General features: G+C 37.6%; 1 protein-coding gene across 2 annotated transcripts in view; it reads left to right on the forward strand.

Annotated features, from left to right (window-relative positions):
- The first annotated feature begins 3810 nt into the window (after positions 1-3810).
- The window catches only part of LOC100253154 (ubiquitin carboxyl-terminal hydrolase 25), a 32134-nt gene continuing 15916 nt past the window's right edge, over positions 3811-20028 (forward strand). For both annotated transcript variants that reach the window (XR_009465248.1, XM_059735313.1), the window contains exons 1-7: positions 3811-4338; positions 4416-4878; positions 4971-5046; positions 5150-5242; positions 17008-17094; positions 17212-17975; positions 19711-19839. Coding sequence is in view for 1 of the 2 variants with exons in the window: in XM_059735313.1 (XP_059591296.1) it covers positions 4164-4338; positions 4416-4878; positions 4971-5046; positions 5150-5242; positions 17008-17094; positions 17212-17975; positions 19711-19839 (1787 nt within the window). In the remaining variant the exon portion in view is untranslated. The remainder of the gene's footprint in view (positions 4339-4415; positions 4879-4970; positions 5047-5149; positions 5243-17007; positions 17095-17211; positions 17976-19710; positions 19840-20028) is intronic.

Genomic DNA, 20028 nt, shown 5'->3' on the forward strand with positions numbered 1-20028 from the left:
ACTTCACCAACTTAAACATTACGATTATTAATTATTATTATTATTTTGTATGTATCTATTTATCACATTTTAAACTCTCATTCGTTAAAACCTAATTCTAATTCTTCAAAATATTTGTTTAAATCATATTTTCATAAATCAAATCATTATCCCGTATTATTATTTATTCAAAGTCCGATCTATAAAAAAAAAATCACATGTTTTAATTTAATTCCTCAAATACTCTTTCAAATCTCATATTTATCAACTAGAATTATTATCCTATATTCTCCTATCTATCTATGTCAATCCTTCAAAAATCCTAAGTTTTAATTTAATTCTTCAAATGCTTGTTTAAATCTTATTTTCATAAATCGAATTATTATCCCATGTTTATTTAGTTATTCAAAATCTAATCCTTCAAAAATCTTCTGTCTTAATTTAGTTTCTTCAAATACTTGTTTAAATCTTATTTTCATCAATTAGGGTTATTATCTCATATTCGTCTATTTATTTAAAACCTAGTTCTTCAAAAATCTCTTGTCTTAACTCAAATTTTCAAATCCTAAAAATTCTATAGTTCGTCTAAATTTTATCATCATCAATTAGAATCATTATTCCATGTCTATTCAAAGTCCAATCTTCCGAAAACCCCATGCCTTAATCAAAACTTAAATCCCAAAAATTCTACTATCCATCTTTATTCGCCTAAAATATTATTTTCGTTAATTAGTATTATAATCCCCTACCTACTTATTTACTCAAAGTCATATCCTTTAAAAATCCGACGCCCTAATTCAAATTCTCAATTAGAAAAATTCCACTATTCTCCTTTTTATTCGTTTAGACATTATTTTTGTTAATTAGTATCATTATTTCGTGTTTATTTATTTATTTCAATCATTAAAATTCAATCCTTCGAAACCGGATTTTCATATTTAACCTTGAGACTCAAAAATTCCGCCATCCATTTTCATTCATTCAAATATCATCTTCGTTATCATTGTTATAAATTTCACATTTGCTTATTCCTTTCTTCTAAAAATTCCAATAATTAGAGTCCAATTCTTCAAAAATCTGACTTCCTAATTTAATTTTTAATCTCACAAATCTCACTATTCACTTTCATCCGTTCTAATATCGTTTTGATTAATTAGTAGCATTATTCCATGTTTACCCACTTATTTCTCTTAAAAATCCCAATCATTAAAGTCCAATTCTTCAAGATTCCGATTTCTAAATCTAGCTATCTGAAATTCCAATTATCCTATCTCCGAACTCAATTCTCGGTTTCCCATGCTCCAATTCCTGTATTTGTCCCGCTACTTATTATTATCATTATTACTATCATCTTATTCATTATTTTTATAAATTCTGCCTTCGAATGATTTATAAGATTTCCAATTTTTATACATTAACTCTCATAATTTCTACTTCTCAAATAACTTACGATTCTGATCCCTTTTAAAATTTAACTCCCATAATCCCAATTTTCGTAACTTGATTTTTCTTAAAAATCCCGAACTTTCAAATAATTCTTCAAAATCCCAATTTTCTTTCAAATTTAATTTCTAAAAGTTCTCATTCTTACATTTAACTCCTAAGAATCCAATTTTCAAATAATCTCTAAGATTCCGATTCTCAAATGAATTTCAAAAATCCAGTTTTTTTTTCTTCGAACAATTTTAATCCCTGCTTAGTGATGCATGTGATATGTTTTGTGCTCTACATGGTGTACTAACCCTCTCTATTGATAGCGCATGGTGGCTCGTTGCCCAGGTATGTACCCATTTTCCCTCTAATCGTTGTCTATGCATGTCTCGATTCATATGTGTGCATCATCATTCAGGATATTCATCGTTTCACTTATCAATTGCCACGTCAACTTCATTTTATTAGTAGAGACCCGACTTTAGGGACTTAGAAGGGTGCTACGGTCCTTACCGTACCTTCCCGATAAGTAACCTGACCCCCGAACCCGATTCGGTTTTTCGTAGATCACCTTTTCCAAAACCAGGAGTCATACTTAGGGTTTTTCTTTCTTATTTTGTTTACCCTTTTAAAAATAAAACAAAAATAAGTGGCGACTCCAAGTCATTTTTCCTAATCAAATAAAAATTATTTTTTCAAATCAAAATTGAGCTCGCCATCGAGTGGAGAACGCATGAGTCGAAATGCAGGGTCCACAATGTTTAATTTTAATAATTGCAATAGGTTAGTCTTCACATCCAACTAATCCAACAAGGCATATGCGAAGATCGTAAAGTGTTTGACATTCAGATACATCATCGCCTATTGCACCCTCAATGTACAAATCTTCAGTAGCAAAACAGAAAAAAAATTTAAAAATCTTTTCAAAGGTGGTGTCATCAAGGGAACCATGGGATGATTGATTAGTAAGTTCTTCATATATGAGAGTGTTGTGCTCAATAAAGTAAACTTTCACCACTTCAAGAACATAATTGTTGGTGCACAACAACCAGTGAATTACTATAACTTTAAAAGTTTTATTTATTTTAATAATGTCGTTATTATTTATAAAGTATGAATGCCAAAAATATTCTTATATACTTTAATTATATATGGATGTTAGGTATGAGTATAGAACCACCATCTCCTTATGAAATTACAAGTACTTAAATATGAAGTACAAAGACATGAAAGTTTATGGCAATATTCAAAGAGAAAAGTGGAAGACTTTATGAATCCATTGATATTTTTCCGATATCTCTAATATATCCGTAAAATTCAAGTACTGATATATCCGTATTTATCGATATTTCAAACATTGGGTATAAAAAAGTCTAGTTTCAAACACCTAAAAGAGTGTCATAATTTACAATTCTAAATATTTTATGTGTTGAAACACTATTCACAACACTTTTTTTTTTAGTATTATTTTTATTTTTTTATTTTTAGCTCAACAAATACAATATATATATATAATAAACATATCTTTGCACTTGTATCATCATTGGAAATGATTGCTTGCTTATCCATTGATAAAAAAATATAACTTTTAATAAATTTTGTAAGAGTTGCGAAGAGAGTAGAAGATAAGAAGTGAATGAACAAGACGAGGGTAATTTAAGGATTTCATCAAAGGATATTTTGTCCTTAAAAAAATTCATTAAAAAAGTAGATGCAAATATTATTTACCCATGAATAAACTTCAAGTATTTCATGTGTTGATTTTCTCTTATAGGAATAAGTTTTTTTGTTGATTAAAAAGTGTATTACAAATGTAGATATATTTTACATAATGAGAGAAAAAAGAATAATGAAAGACAGGATTTGTGTCATTATCCATTTATATTATGAATTTAATTATTGTTATTTTCTAATCACATATTGACTTAATATGCTAATATATCAAGATTCAAGATAAGAGACTGTCAAATTCACGACTACAAAATCACCATAATAATTTCTAAGAAGGTACTAAAGTTTATTTTTCTTTTTCAATTTATTTTTTAACAAATTTATTAATTAAATTACTATTATTTCCTAAACCTCATGTGCAATTTTTATTATTTTTTATTTTAATTTCTCTTAACAAAGTCTTTAATAATTTGTATTGGAATTGTATCTTAAAAATACGATTTGAATAAAATACACCAAATTGTGTCTTCAAATTACAATTTTAGTAAAATACACTAAAATTATGTCTTTAAATCACAACGATGAAATAGAGAAAAAAAAAAAAAAAAAATCTAAGTGAGACTTTGTTGGTCAAGATGTCATAGATTTGGACACATTTTTTAAAATATGATATTTTAAAAATTATTTTAGTATTAAAAAAAAAAAAAAAAAAAAAACTCGATTCATAATGGTCTGGAAGCGATTTAGGGGTTGATCGTTGCCCGGTGGGACTGCCTCTGCACTGGCTGCTGCCTGTTTCCATCGTAACAAAAAGGAAAATCAAGAGAGATAAGAAGTCCCAAGTCCTCCGGAAGAGCCTCAATCAACCGGACGGCCCAGCACTCAAAGGAAACAAAACAAAAGGGGGAAAAGAAAAGAGAAAAAACAGAAGGGGCAAAAACCCCTCAAAGGGAAAAAGAAGAGGATAGGAAGGGAGGAGAGATGCGATCGTGGTTGTGGCGGTGGTGGTGGGGGAGTAGTATCAGAAGGACGTCGTCCGATGCGGCAAAAGAAGAGGGAAGTGAGGAGGAAAGAGGTCGTTAATGGCCTTGCAAATGACTTGGCAGCCGAGTCTCCTCCACCAGAAACGCAAGAATGGTCCTCCTCTAGGGTTGAAGAATCTCGGCAACTCCTGCTATCTCAACAGCGTCCTACAGTGCTTGACATACACACCTCCCCTCGCCAATTTCTGCCTCAATCACCTCCATTCTTCACTCTGTAAATGAATTTCTTCCTCTCTCTCTCTCTTTTTTCCTCCGCAACAAGAGACACTTCTAACACTAATTTATTTTCAGGCGATTCCGCTGTGGATCGAAAACGCGAGTGCCCCTTCTGCATACTGGAGAAGCGAATTGTTCGGTCTTTGAGCATGGATCTCACCCAGGACGCTCCCTCCAAGATCCAGAGCTGTCTCCGGATATTTGCAGAACACTTTCGATTGGGGCGGCAAGAGGATGCCCACGAGTTCTTGCGCTATGTAATTGACGCCTGTCACAACACTTGCCTTCGTCTCAAAAAGTTGAGGCGCAAGGGGAACAACGATAATGGGCCCTCTACTACTAGTGTGGTCAAGGACATCTTTGGGGGTGCTCTGCAGAGTCAGGTCAAGTGTCTCTCTTGCGGGGCTGAGTCCAACAAGACCGATGAGATTATGGATATAAGCCTTGATGTCTTGCATTTCAATTCTCTTAAACAAGCATTACAAAACTTTTTCCAGCCTGAGGTTTTGGACGGTAACAACAAGTACAAATGTGACAAGTAAGATTACCTTCTTCTTCAAATATTGTTTATTCTTTCTTTCTTTCTTTCTCCTCCTGTAATTTGTTAACCACAGACTTATGCTTATTTAGTTGTAAGAAATTGGTGTCAGCAAGGAAGCAAATGTCTATTCTTCAAGCACCCAATGTCCTTGTAATCCAGCTCAAGGTTTTCTTTTTATGTTTATTTACATTTTTTTTTTGCCTTTGTCTTAGTTCAGTTACTAGCATTCTGCTTTTGTGTGATGGCCTAATTTTGGGTTTGTTTGCAGAGATTTGAGGGCTTATATGGTGGGAAGATTGATAAGCTGATTGCATTTGAAGAAGTTTTGGTGCTCTCGAGCTATATGAACAAAGCAAGCCAGGTTTGTTAAGTTGTGAACCTCCTGTTTTCACCTATCTTGTCATCTTTGGCTTGTTATCTTGGAATTTCATTGCTTTTTCCTATATGCCTTCATTGATAGGTGAATAGTTTATGAGCTTGATCTCTCTAATAAATATTGGAATGAATTTGGTCAGTATTCTTCATTTTCAAACCTTCACTAGTTTGTTGGCAGTTTTTAATTTTGTGGAGTCGCTGTCCAAGTTGTTGAAATTAAATACATATTATGATCTATAGAGGGATTTCATGGTTCCATAAATTAGGGTATAAGCTTCCTCTTTTTCTCCCCTCATTTTTGGATGTTAGTTGATGTTCATGTGTGATGCTATTAGTTTCAAGTTTCCAATTTCCAAAATGGTGCTTGAGGAATTCTAGAACCTTCCAGGCTGTAAGGTTGTAAACTTGCATCTATAACCCACTAGCTTGGAGGAGATAAGTTAAAGGCAAAGGTTTATAGTCTTATGACTTAAGAAAGGGGATGAGATGGTAATTCCTATTTTATTTTATTTATATAATTTTTCTAACAGGATGGCTAACACCTGTAGAAGGGTAATAGCATTAGTAAGTTAGGACCCAGGGGAAGTGAAATTTAGAGAAAAGGACAAAGTGGGATTTTCTCAAAATTTTCAGGTTTTATATTTGGATAAGGGGTGTGTCACCCAAGACTCAAGGGGGCTAGCTTTATGTCTATTTAGGGGGTGGACTGAGAACGGTTGGACAGGGCCTCTTCAGGAGAATATTGATTTTTGAAAGATCTTGGGTTGGATAAGGTGCCATGATCAGATTGTTTTACTACAACATTCTGGAACTGGGCAATGGTTGGGGAGGATGACATGGCTTTTATACCTGATTTCCATTATGCACTGATTTTTTGAAAGAACTTAAATGTAACCTATATTGTGTTAATTCCAAAGAAAGACTTGTGAAAAAAAAAGTGTTAATTCCAAAGAAAGGTGGGGTGGAGTGGAGGATAGAAGGGACGTTTTGGATAGAAGGGATGTTTTTCCTATAAAAAAGGATTTTGGGGATTTTACACCAAACAGTTTTTGGTGGGTGGAAAATATGAGTCAATTGGTAATATTTTGATCGAACAACTTGGGAGGTGATTGGATTGTTGGTGTTTGAGTCTTAATGCTCGTAAGTGGAAAGAAGATAGATTTTATTTCTAATTTTAATTGCTAACGAGACATTTGGTTCCAGATGGAAGAGTACCAAAGTTGGAGTGCAGTGTAAGCGGTATAATCTAGATATGAAAAACACCTATTGCCATGTCAATTGGGACTCTCTTGGTATATTTGTCAATAATTTGGTTTTGGAAGGAGGTGCATAGGTGTGTTAAACATTGTATGTCTTTAGACTAACTTCTAAAAATATTTATACTACTCTTTGATAATCACTTAAACTAGGATCCAAATTATAGTCTATAAAACTAATACAATACATAAGAAAGCAAAGCAATAGAAAAAATAAAATTTTAAAATTAGACTTCACACTAACTAGTGAACCCAGCTAAGTCAATTGGTGGGCCCCCTTTGCCTTGGTAAGCCTATTGGATATTCTTGTATCAAATACACTTCATCGCTCATTGTCTATAGTAATGAATTGACCACATATTATCCTCAAAGTCCTTTAAGGTAAATCCTTGCTCACCATTGGATTGTTGACTTTTTGCATATAATTTTTTTTTTTTTTTTTTGATAAGTAAATGAATTTCATTAAAAAAGGCGCTAAAATAGCGACTCAAAGAATACAAACCTATACACCCGCCATCAAAGGCCAAAGAACAAAAAAGAAAACCGATTGCCACAGCCTACTTAGACCCTAACCAATCAATAAAATTAGCTATAGTTATAGGGCAATCGTCTATGAACAACTTAGCCTCAGCCCATAAGGTAAGAATAAGAGAGTGTTTCAATCTTTGAATTGACAACGCTTCATCCTTGAAAGCTAATTTATTCCTCTCCTTCCAAACCGTCCAAAAAATGTGAAGAGGGGTAGCTCTCCATACCTTCCTGCGATTTTTGCCCAGAAAATAACCATTCCAACTTAGGAGGGTTTCTCTAACTGAAAAAGGCATAACCCAAGACACCCCAAATAAAGCAAAAAGAAGATCCCATAACACCCTCGTCCTGGTACAATGAAGAAGAAGGTGGTTTATGTTCTCCTTTTTCTCAAGACACATAAAACATCTATTCGCCAAGGCCCATCCTCTTTTCTGGACTAAATCCAATGTTAAGGCTTTTCCCCACGTAGCCTCCCATGCGAAGAAGCTTATCTTGGGCTGCACATTCACGTTCCAAATAAATCTTGAAGGAAACAAAGATGAACCACCCGCCTCAAGAGCTATGAATAGGGACTTGACTGAGAATTTACTGCTTTTGGTTTCAGTCCAAGATACCGTATCCTCCACATCCTCAAAAACTCTTTTACTCTGAATCCTCTCCATAAATCTTTCCGCCTCCTCAATCTCCCAGTCATTGAAAGCTCTGAAAAAACAGGGGTTCCAACCCCCCCTTCCCCCCTCAACCAAGGGATCCCAAATATCTGCCACCCACGCTTCCTTCTCAATCGTCAAAGCAAAAATAGAGGGAAAGGTCATACACAGAGGAGACTCCCCACACCATCTATCCCTCCAAAAACTCACCCTTCTCCCATTACCAACTATGAAGGCCAGCCTATCACTCACCAACTTCCAACCCATCCTAATTCCTTTCCACAAACCCAACCCATGAGCCTCTCTCACTTCCCGCGAGCACCATCCCCCTCTGGCTTCTCCATACTTGCCTCTAACCACTTGATTCCACAAGGCCTCTCTTTCATTTGCGAAACGCCAATTCCACTTTGCAAGAAGAGTCTTGTTAAGGAGGGAAAGGCTTTTGACCCCCAAACCTCTTTTTGCCTTACTTAAACACACCAGCTCCCATCTTACTAAATGAGGCTTATGATCCAGATTGCCCCCACCCCATAGAAAATCCCTTTGGATTTTCTCTAATCTCCGTCTAACTGAGCTTGGTAAACACAATAAAGACATTAAGTAGATGGGTAAATTCGATAGTGTACTACGAATGAGAGTCGCCCTTCCTCCCTTGGATAAATATTGTCTCTTCCACATAGATAGCCTTCTTCGAAAGCGCTCTTCCACACCATCCCAAACTGTAACTGACTTAAAAGAAGCACCCAGGGGCATCCCCAAATAGGTGGTTGGAAGACTACCCAGACTACAACCAAAATCTCCAGCAAGATCATCCATACTCTCCACCCTCCCTACTGGAATTAGTTCACTTTTTTCCAAGTTTATCCTCAATCCTGAAACCGCCTCAAACCACATAAGAAGCCAACTGAGATAAGTCAACTGATCTTGTGAAGGTTTGCAAAACACCAGAGTGTCATCAGCAAACAACAAGTGGGAAATTAGGACCCCTTCTTCGCTTCGACCTTTCACCCTACAGCCAGATAGAAAATCTCCCTCTACTGCCCTTTTAATGAACACACTAAAGACCTCCATAGCAATGACAAAGAGGTAGGGGGAAAGGGGATCGCCCTGCCTCAAACCCCTGGAGCTTTGAAAAAAACCCGTAGGGGTTCCATTGATCATCACTGAGAAACTAGCAGTGGATATGCACCACTGAATCCATCTAATCCATTTCTCCCCAAATCCCATTTTCTTCATGATTGTGAGAATAAAATTCCAGTCCACTTTATCATACGCCTTCTCTATATCCAATTTGCATAAAATGCCGCTCTCATTATTCTTAAGGGTTGAATCAATGGCTTCATTAGCTATCAACACTGCATCTAGGATTTGTCTACCTTCCACAAACGCCCCTTGAGCTTTGGAGACCACCTTTCCAACCACTTTTTTTAGCCTATTGGCTAAAACCTTGGCCAGCCACTTGTACAAGCTTCCCACCAAGCTTATAGGCCTATAATCCCCTAAAGCTTCAGCCCCTACTTTTTTTGGGATTAAGACCAAGAATGTAGCATTTAGGCTTTTAACAAATTTGCCGTTTTCGTAAAATTCCTTAAAGAAGTCCATCACATCAGCCTTTACGAAATCCCAAGCAAAGAGCCAAAAAGCCATAGAGAATCCATCTGGCCCTGGGGCTTTGTCCCCATTGCATCCCACTAGAGCATCATATACCTCCTCTTCCATAAAAGGAGTCTCCAATGCATTAGCATCCAACTGCTCCAACATCTCAAACTGCAGCCCAGAAACAGAAGGCCTCCAGTCCCCCGGGTTAGACAACAGTGTCTTAAACGCATTGGCAATCCCTTCCCTAATATCATTCTCCTCCGTAAGCCAAGCTTCGTTAATCTTAATTCTGTCCACATTGTTCCTCCTCCTATGTGCATTGGCCATTTTGTGGAAAAAGCCGGTATTTCTATCTCCCTCTTTCAGCCACACTTCCCTAGATTTTTGCCTCCACGTGATTTCTTCAAGTAAGACCCATTTCTTATATTCTTCCCTCGCTTCGTTTCTTGCTTCTAGCTCTTCCAATGACAGCCTGCTGGTTTTCTCCTTTGCATCCCAATACTCCATCTGCTCCAAGGCCATATTCTTTCTATATTCAACCCTTCCAAAACTGTTTCTGTTCCACTCCTTCAGCTTAACCTTCATAAATTTTAGTCTTTCAGCCAATTTAAAACTTGCGGATCCGCTGAACTTGCCTTCCTCCCACCATAGCTTCAATAGATCCTTTACACCTTCCGCTTTCAGCCACATATTCTCGAATCTAAACGGGATAGGGCCTCTTCTCAGACCCCCACCATCCATAAGAATCGGAAAGTGATCGGACACAGGTCTTGGAAGAAGAAACTGCCTCGCATCTCCAAAATGGCTATCCCACTCCTCATTAACCATAAAACGATCCAACCTTGAAAAAGACTGGTTATCCGTTCCTCCAGTCCAAGTAAAAGGGCCCCCCACCATGGGCAGATCTTTTAACTCCAACTCTTCTATTACTTCTGCGAACCTTCTCATAATTGAGTTCAAACTCGCTCCTCTGCTGCTTTCTTCCGGTCTCAGAATGGCATTAAAGTCCCCTGCCACGCACCACGGCCCATTCCACAGCCCCTTAATGGCCCCCAGCTCTTCCCAAAAACTCTCCCTCTTCCTCCTTAAAGTTGGCCCATAAACCCCTATAAACGTCCATATAAAGCCATCCTCGCAGCTCTTAAAAGTGCATGAAATGGAAAACAATCCTTTTTGCATGTCAACCAACTCCAACATCCTGTTGTCCCAAATCACCACTATTCCTCCGGCTGCACCCCTTGAGTCTACAGCTCCCCAATCAAGGAATCTACCCACTCCTAAGCTTCTAACAATGCCCATTGACATTTCCTGAATCTTGGTTTCCTGAAGGCAAACCAAGTCCACCTTATTTTTCCTAATCAAGGCTTTGATCACCTTCCTTTTGTCGCAATTATTGGCCCCTCTTACATTCCAGGTGATCATTCGTAGCTTCATTTAGACCTGCTCATGCTTCCCCCTCCTTCTCCTCCTCCTCCACCTCCCATATAGTTCACAGTCCACTCCAATTTTCTCAATTCTCTTTCGAATTTTGACAACTCTAATTTCCTCCTTTTTCTACCATCCAACTTGCCTTTTTGAAGCTTCCTCTCTTTCATTCTTTTGAGCAGGAACAATATTTCCCCTTCAAATCCCTCCGTCGGCATCCCTAGATAGCGGCTAAATTTAGCCAAACTACTGGACTGCCAACACAGATCCCCCTCTTTGCCCCTCTCCTCCTCGTCCTCTTGGAAAGCTCTTTCCAAAGCCCCTACTGATAATTCCTCGGTATTCCCAGACCCTCTACCCACCAAAACCGAAACCACATCCTCCCTACCATCTGCCGAAATCATTCTTAGCGGATCCATTACTGTTCCAAGAGAGTAGGTGCAACATAGTGCATTGAACCTCTTGGAACACAATGAAACAGATGCATGAAAACAAGCTTGTGATCTACAATGTGAGCCACCAATGAGAGGTGAAGAGAAAGAGAAAGAAGGAAGACAAGCAAGAATAGAGAGGCAACCAATCCTAGTTCTTCCAAACAATATTAAAAAAAGTTTTCTAACTAGGGTTAAGTTGAATGTTTTATAGTGGAGTAGACCCAACCACAAAAACCCATTAAGATAATGAGAGTAAAACCTTAAGATTACCTAGATCCATGGTGGTATGGAAGGTGTACTATAGTTGTTGTGCAAAGCATATGATAATTTAAATTAGGATGTGCTCCCTTATCATGATGTGTAACTTAATAGACTATGTAATAGAAGAGTCATTAAAACAACTCAATACACTAGCTAGACCAAAAGTGAATGGTGTTTCCAAAAGGTGAAGTTTTCTAGATAGAGTCTAATACTTGAGTTATTAATTATTAGGGGAAAAGCCTTGTCTCCTAACTTTAGATTGACATGTGTTGTCCAATCTAATGGGCCTTTCAGAGCTCTCCCTGATCAAATCTAACCTGAGGGCCTATGAACAGTGTCCCTCAAGGGGTTTGAAGCTTGAACCAATATGACAAAAGCTTTGTTGGTTGCCTTAGAAAATGTTATGTCTTCTTTCCAAGTCCACTAAAAAGCATGGCTAGGCCTCTATGAGAGCTTGCAGAGCTTTGCTAGGAATTTTCTCAACATATTCAAAGAATCCAACCTCTAAGCTTAGTTAGGAAATTTTTACTTTGACAAAGTCTCTGAGCTCACAAAGGAGTTCTTTTAGGAAATCCCTTAACCCCAACCTTTTTTTTCATCTGGATTAGTTTTTGAGTTTTGGTTGGATTGGTTAGTTTTTATCTAATTTTACAGTGGTCTATTTTTATTATTTAATTTTAGTTAAATCAATTAGTTTCTTTGCTAGAATTTGTTGTTAGCTTGACTGTTTTTCTCATTCTATTCGGATTTGTCAAATTGGTGGACTACATTTAAGCTTGTGAGCCTTTCTTTAAAAGGGAGGACACATTATGGTTGACGGTTTAGCAACTTTGGATAGTGTAAAGGATTGTATGATACAAAACTAACTTCACCTGTTGTTTGGCATCAAATGTATTCATTGTGTACTTTGTAGTGCCTTTGGTTCATGTGCTTTACATACTTTTATATTTATAGATTTTCTTATTTCCTATCAAAAAGTATGACACAAAACTAACTCTTGGTGTGATACCTAAGGATTGAAGGTGTAGTTCTTTTGGATTACCAATGCGATGTGAGTAGTTTTCTCTTTCTTATCAATTCTTCCTATTTCATTATTTCTTTTCTGCAACTACAACCCATTTTTTAAAACCATAACCACCCATAACAATTTAAGCTTGAAATAAGTATTGGCATGACCAACAAATCTTAAATCATCTATTATATTATCTTATTTACTATACCAAACAAGCCTTATTTCTAAAACCTGATCAAGCCCCAATTTACCCCAATTTACCCCAATTTTTTTAGCACTTATGGTCCTAAATGTAATGACCCACTCCTTCCCATGCAAATATTGTTTGCTCTGGATCCAATGAATTCTCACGACTTTAAAATGCATCTACATAGTTGAGAGAAACCCTATATATATATATATATATATATATATATATATATAGTGTTAGGAACTTCTTCTCCTATTCGATGTGAGATATCATAATCACCTTCCCATGTAGACAGAACATCCTTGTCATGTCTCTCGGGATTGTTGTGCCAAACAAATAGACACTCATGTGAGCCCAAAGGGTTATCACAACTTTAAAACATGTCTATATGGTTAAATGGAGTTTATACATATATAGTGTTAGAAATTTTTTTCCTATCTGACATGGGATATCACAATCACCTTCCATGTAGACATGATGTGCTATACCGTGCAGGCTTGAACAAATAGAGGCTCATATTGGGGTTGGAGATTAGTTTTAATACCATTTGTAACAATCTACTCTCAATTGTGTAGATATTGTCCGCTTTGGGCTTAAAGAACTCTTACGACTTTAAAATACGTTTACATAGTTAAGCAGAACCATTGTATATATAATGTCAGAACCTCTTTCCCTTATTAGATGTGAGATATATAATCTTAGGTCTGCAAATTTTAGTTGAAAGGAAAAGAATCGGCGGTTGCAAATATTGTACCTCAAAATTGATGAATTTGACGGAGAAAACTATTTTTCTTTAGTGCTTTCTCTCAGATGGCTACAAGAGAATTTCAGCTTCTGAAATCTGATTTAGGTTAAGTGCAATTCTGCACTTTACTTTTTTGTCCTCACCGTTTAATCACTGCTATGCCCCAAGGCTTGATTTACTAGTTTAGGCCTCTTATCAAATGTTTTTTTTTTTCTTTTACATGAATGCCTATTAATTCCCCACTTAATTAAATCAAGGTAAATTACAAAGGGGTGGATAATTTGGTTTGTGGTGTTACACTTCCCCCTCCTATTTTCTTCTTTTTGTTTTTTTTGAGGTACCCTAGTGGAGGCTACGCCATTACATATGGGGCAAAAGGTAAAAGATGTAGGTACTCAGAATTTAGTAAAATGAGAAGGGAATTTAGTGAAAAGAAGACAACAAGGTGACAACTAAAAGGTTTGAGGTGCATGACTTAATAGAAGGCACCAAATTCAAGTCGGTTGCACTTCTTTCTGAAAAGTGAAATGGATGTTGTTTGGCAGTTGTGACACTGCTTTTTCTTCTATTCTGTTGCTTTTTGGTGAGTTTGGCTGGTATCTATATAGATGTTTCCACATGCATTTAAATTGCATGGAAGAGAAGGTTATGGAGGTCAATGTGCTTCTTCACTAATCAGAATGGCTGATTTATTCTAGAATGCCCAAAAATGTGACTTTACTTATTAGAGCAAAGTCCTTGAAGGAGCGTCAAGGATGCCAAAGGTGTGTATATTTTGGTGGATTTAAAAGGGAGTGAAGAATGAGCTAAAAGAATGGTTGTGAAAGGTGGTTAGTGCTAGTTTGTAGTGGATTAAAAAACTTTTGACCTTTTTGTAGAGGAGGTTGGGGGGAAATTGGGAGGTGTTATTGTGGAAAAGGGCAGAGGTTTTTCAGGTTGGATTAGGTTTGGGGATTTGAGTTTGTGTTACTTGTTGGAAGGGGTAGAAGCTTGTTGCAGGGATGAAGACTTGGAAAGATGGAGCAAAGGTTGGGTGGAAGGGGGTAGGAGGTTCAAGTTGGAACGACGCTTGAATGGGGCAGGGAGGTTTTTACTTTGCTCTGTTGTGGTTGAAGGGGTGAAGAGATTCTCGTTGGTTTTCCTTGAAGGGAGGTTTTCATGATGGATGGTTGGTTTTGGTGGAGAAGCTGCATTCTTTAGGAGTTGTCCCCTCATTTGAGGCTAGGAGAGTGGGCTCCCTTGCTAGGGTAGGAGTGTCTTAAGGGAGGAGACAACCCTTGGGTCTTTTGCTGATGTTGTGAGGATGGGTCGTGGAGTAGTAGGCGAAGCTATCTGGGTTTAGCTTGGAGAAAGTGAGGTGTGAGGCAGGGAGGATTCATTGTGTAGATGCTTGGTCGATTGGTTTGGTGAGGTTTCAAAGCAACCACCTCAATTATCCTCTTTGAAAACCTTTGTGACCACTCTTTGGTCTTTGAAGGGGAGGGGGTGGTTTGAAAATTTCAGGTTTTGGAGATACCTTGCTCTTGTTTTATTTTGAGGATCTTGTTGAGGCAGAAAGGGTGTTTGCAAGAGGTTTGCGAAGAGTTAAGGAGAGAATGTTGCACTTGGTAAGGTGGACTCCCAAGGTTGGATGCCTGGGTAAGGGGGGTCATGCCGAGGAGATGTGGGTGAGGGTGTTGGGTTTCCTGTTACACCTGTGGAGTTGGGTGGTGTTTAAGAAGATTTTGGATGAATGCTGAGGTTTTGTTGTTGTGGATGAAGACATTGCTTTAATGTCTAATCTACATTGGGCTAGGATTTTGGTGCATCATGTTGGGAGAATTTTGCCTAGCTCACTACAAGTAGTAGTGGGCAACTCTAACTTCTCCTTACAATTGTGGTGGGAAACTTTGCTAAGCTTTTCGCTTATGGAGCCGAGAAGAAGAGCCCAACAAGCATGAAGATGGGGGTGGAGTGGAGTTTTCACACGTTGACTAAGGGAGTTGAAGAGGGTTGCAACCCTTGAGTCTTGTAGTCATTGTCAAGTTGCTTTGGGTGGCTAGTGAGGGTGCAATAGGCTATGATGCAAAAGCTAATGCTGGTGGGTTGACTTGCTGCAGGCCAAAGTTGGTAGGAGAGTGTATAGTTTCCATTGTAGCTAAAGCTGCTTGGGGGAGGGGGAATTCCTAGGTGGTGAAAAGATGAACATAACTAGCATGGGAGAAGGTGGTGTAGTTGGGTTGTGCTTCAATGTGGAGGTTGGTGGGGTGGTGCTTGGGCCGATAGGGGTTAGGATAGGCCCACTCAAAAGGCAGTGTTGAAACTGGGGTTGCCTCTACCTCTTCAGGTTTAAGTGAGAAGGGTCCACTAAGTTTGGGCCTGGCCTAAGTTTGTTCCAGGGGAAATGAGGGGGTGGCCTTAGAGGAGGATAGGCCTTTAAGTGAAGCTTCAAAAGGAGATGTGGGCTTATTAAGGCTTGCTCTCTCTGTAGAGGGGAAAGTGAAGGCATAGGAGGGGTGTGTTCTTTGCAAGGCGGGGAGAAGACAAGGGGATAGAAATGGAATTTCAGTCGAGAGACGAGGGCAGGGCACAACATTGGCACAAGAGGCACTTAGAGTCGAGTCATCCTGTGGTTCTAATGTCCTTTTCCTAGTGACTGAGAGGTGTGAGGGGGGTAGTGAGCCTTGTCTAGTGGCATCATTAACATCTTGTCTAGGGTCGAGGATTTGGAACAACCAAGGGACTTTGGTTATACCCTAGAGGGGGAGGATTTTAATTGCCTTCCTAGTAGATTTGTCAAGTTTAGTAATTGTTTGGGGATGCCAATTGCGAGCTTTGAGAAGGAAATTTGTTCTCTTGTCAGAAGATTAGATTCAAGAAAAGGACGTGGGGTGAGGGTGTTAGGGGGTAAGAAAAGGTCTTCTTCCTGTTTTGAGAGGGAAATCTAAAAGCTAGAGTGTTCAGTTAATTATAATAGCTCTTTGTTCACTTCTAAGGGAAAGGGGAGTGGTGCCAGGGTTTGGTAGAAGGGGTTGCATTTGGAATCAGAGTTTTTCTATTGTTTAGCCTTTTAGTTAGGGTTGTTTTTGTTTCTCCTTCTGTTGGTTGGGGTTGCTTGTTGTTAGGGTGGTGGGTTTTTCTCCTCTTTTCCTTCTCTGGCTTGCTTTTAGGCCTAATTTGTATGCTCTGTGTTTACTTTTTTGTGCCTTCTTGCAAGCACCTTAACGTATTTCTTTTACCTATAAAAAAAAGGTGATTTATTATATTGTACAAATAATCTGATAAACTATGCCAATCTCAAACATTGGTTCATTAATAGTACCTCAATGACTTTGATTTGTGAATTTTCCATTGGTACATCCATAAAGGACTTGGGTTTGTAATTCTTTTAGATCTATCCTTTACATATATGCTTTCATGTTTGAATAAGGAGAAACACAATTTTTTTATATTTTTATTTTTTATCTTTTGTGTTATCAAATTTATGGCTGTTTTACTGCTTTTATTGTCATGCTTTTGTTTTTTACCTGCTAGAAAATCCACTGCTTTCTTGTGAGAGAACTTCAGTTCCACTCTAGTTGCCAGGGCATTGCTATGGAACACTTGCTTGTTTGTTATTGTTTATGTATGGCTCATTACCTTGTTCTATTTTGGTACTGTCTTTGGCAGGATTCACATCCCGAGTATAACCTTTTTGCTACTATTGTGCATTCAGGCTACTCACCTGAGTCAGGACACTATTATGCATATATCAAGGTATCTCTTCACCTGTCCTGTTCTATTCTCTACTCTTGCTTTTGGTACTCAGGTTTGACAAAGCAGCTTTGTCCTTTTTTTTTTCCCTGATTTTTGGTTGCACTTATGTGTGTATAGGATGCAATGGGTCGCTGGTATTGCTGCAACGATTCTTATGTTTCACTTTCAACCCTGCAGGGGGTTTTGTCAGAGAAGGTTTACATTCTTTTCTTTTCTCGTACTAATGCAAGGATCTCACCCCCCAGCAAAGCTTTTGCGTCCCATAATGTGAAGAACCGAGATTGCAATGGCAACAATACATCTAAAAATCCAAGGACAGCTCTTCCAGTGAAAACAAGGCATACAAAACAAAATGTCGAACATTCCTCTGGAATGGATACTTCCACTATATCTAAGGTTGATAAGGTGCCTTCTAGCCTACAGATTAAATCGAATAGCTTTGAAAAAACTGTTTCCAAGAGGGTTCTTGCAACTGGTAATGGAAAACTTGATGTGCATAAGAATCAAATATTGGAAAAGAATGGGGATGTGGTGGAGAAAAGCGAGAAAGGTACGCCATCTTTAGCAAACAGCAATGGTTTTAGTATAAATAAAAGAGTTGATGCTGCTGATAGCGTGAATGGCTTTGTATCTGCAAATGAAAATGATAAACTTCAGAATATTAGTGGTAATTCGGGAAAAGTGGATTTGTATGAGGGTAATGTTGTGAAAAGCAGGATGACAGCAGAAGGAAGGTCTAACTTCCATGAAGTGCATAATGGTGGTGTCAAATGTCCCCCTGGTGTTTCAGGGGTTAAGAGAAAATCACAGGACAAGGGTTCATGCATTTTACTTGCACAAGATGCTCATTCTCTGGCAAAAGTTGAAGAATTCAAAGATGGGTATGTTATGCCTGGCTTCAAATGCTTCTGAAGTGTTCCTTTCTGATTTATCTTCTGTTGAGTAGGATATAAGTGCAAACTGCACCTAAAAGTTGCCCTAGTTATGCATCGACTTTGTTTTGCTAACATCTTCATAAAGCTTCAAAGCTACCATGCCTGTCTTATACGTGCATCCTACATTCTTGATTCTTATAATAGTTTCTCTAATTGAGGGTCATGGAATATGATCTGGTTGAAATTTTATAACTACTTCTATAATAGGGAAGTCTGTTTATGGTCGTATGACGTAGATTACTAAAATACAGATTCTGTTTTCTTAGTTGAAGTGACAAAGAGTGAACTTATTCTATACATTCAAAATTTGCCAACTTATGCACCACTCCACAGGATGAAACTACCCTTTAATCTCCCTGGTGAGGTACTGAAAATAGCTGAAGTGGGAGAGATGAGGGTGGATGATATATGTGGAGGAGCATGTGGCAATGTCTCTGGTATCCTTTGATTAAGGCTATCTATGTATGGTAATTCTGTTTATATATTCTCTTTCTGTTTCTTATTGTAAAAAAAAAAAGAAAAAAGAAAAGAAAGGTTTTGTAGCATATGTAGGTTCATTTTCCTTCTATTTTAGCTTTGGGACAAAGATTGTTCTTTCTTGGTTTACCAAAGTCATTAATTGTGTCTGATAAAAAAAAAAGGTCTTTAATTGTGTCCCCTCTATCTTTTCATTTCTGCTTGGGTTTATTTATTCTATGGTGTGACAAGTAAGTCTGTGTATCTGGATTGCACCTCCATTGGGGTTGATGAAGTTTTTGTGATGCTGTTTGGTAATTCCAAATACACTAGGTGGAAGAAGGTTTTCTGATGTCATTTTTTTTTTTTTTTTGTGTTCTAACTGATCCTCTCCAATATGCTGTCAAGGTGGAGTTGTTGGCTATGTTAATTGAACCAATGGAAATTTAAGTATGGGGATGTCAAATGTTGAGGTGTTGAAGGGGGTCTCATCAAGTGGTTACTAATTAGGCAACCTTGGTTTCCTCATTGCCTTCGGAGATGTGCTTTCTTATGGGTGATCAATGATCTTATCTCCTCTTTAGGCTGTTCATATTTCTTCTGGAGTGCACATGTCAGTTTTGGAGGTTGACTTCTAGGCTAAATGATTAGATTTGTCCTTTGAAGTTCTTAAGAGAGCATTTCTACCTTCTTGAGAGGCATTTCGTCCCTTGTCAGCTGGTTTTTTATCGTTTTGGCCTAGGTTTTGGTTGTTAGTTTGGGCTTAGGATCTTTGTTGATTTTATCTTGGGTTCTTTAACTTGTATGAAGCACTCAGTATTGTTTTTCTCATTAACAAGCTTGCTTTTAATGATATTCTCATTCCTTGTTTAAAAAAACTATTTAATGGATTTAATTTACTGAAGAAAATGTGAGTGGATAGCCTGATATTTCCTGTTATATTGGGGGTTTGCATTTTAACTGATGTCATATGTACTTCGATGGCTATTTCCACCTTATTATTTGTTAAGATATTATGAAGACCTTGCTTCTTTCATATCTATGATGCTATTTTATGAACTCAATGTCTCAGATTGTCTTGTCTGATAATTTATTTTACTTCTATGTATTGTCTCCTTGTGTTAGCTTTAAAACTGGTTACTCATTTTATCCTTCCAAAATAATTATTGTCCTCTCTGACTCTTAACATCTTTCTTTATATGTGTGTGTCTTGTGTATGTCTCAGTCTCAAGAAGGAAGCTTCTTTGGTTCTGAGATCTTGTGGTTGGACGGATAGGCTTTATATTTTCATGCATTCAAGGAAGAGGTTATGCGCTCAAAAATCAGGAGACCCTCCAAGCAGCAATGAATCAAAGTAAGTCTTTATAGGTTTTTACATTACATGTTTCTTTTATGAAATTTCTTTTTAGTTCAAAATTCAAATACATCTTTTCTTATGCAAAAGTTTTTGCATGGTATATAGCCTACATTTTTCATGGGATTGTATTTCAAATCAGGCTAATATTTGAAATTGATACAAGACCAAGATTGTTTTGAAATTCTA

Source organism: Vitis vinifera, chromosome 19 (genome assembly GCF_030704535.1).
Source record: "Vitis vinifera cultivar Pinot Noir 40024 chromosome 19, ASM3070453v1".
NCBI classification, from domain to species: Eukaryota; Viridiplantae; Streptophyta; class Magnoliopsida; order Vitales; family Vitaceae; genus Vitis; species Vitis vinifera.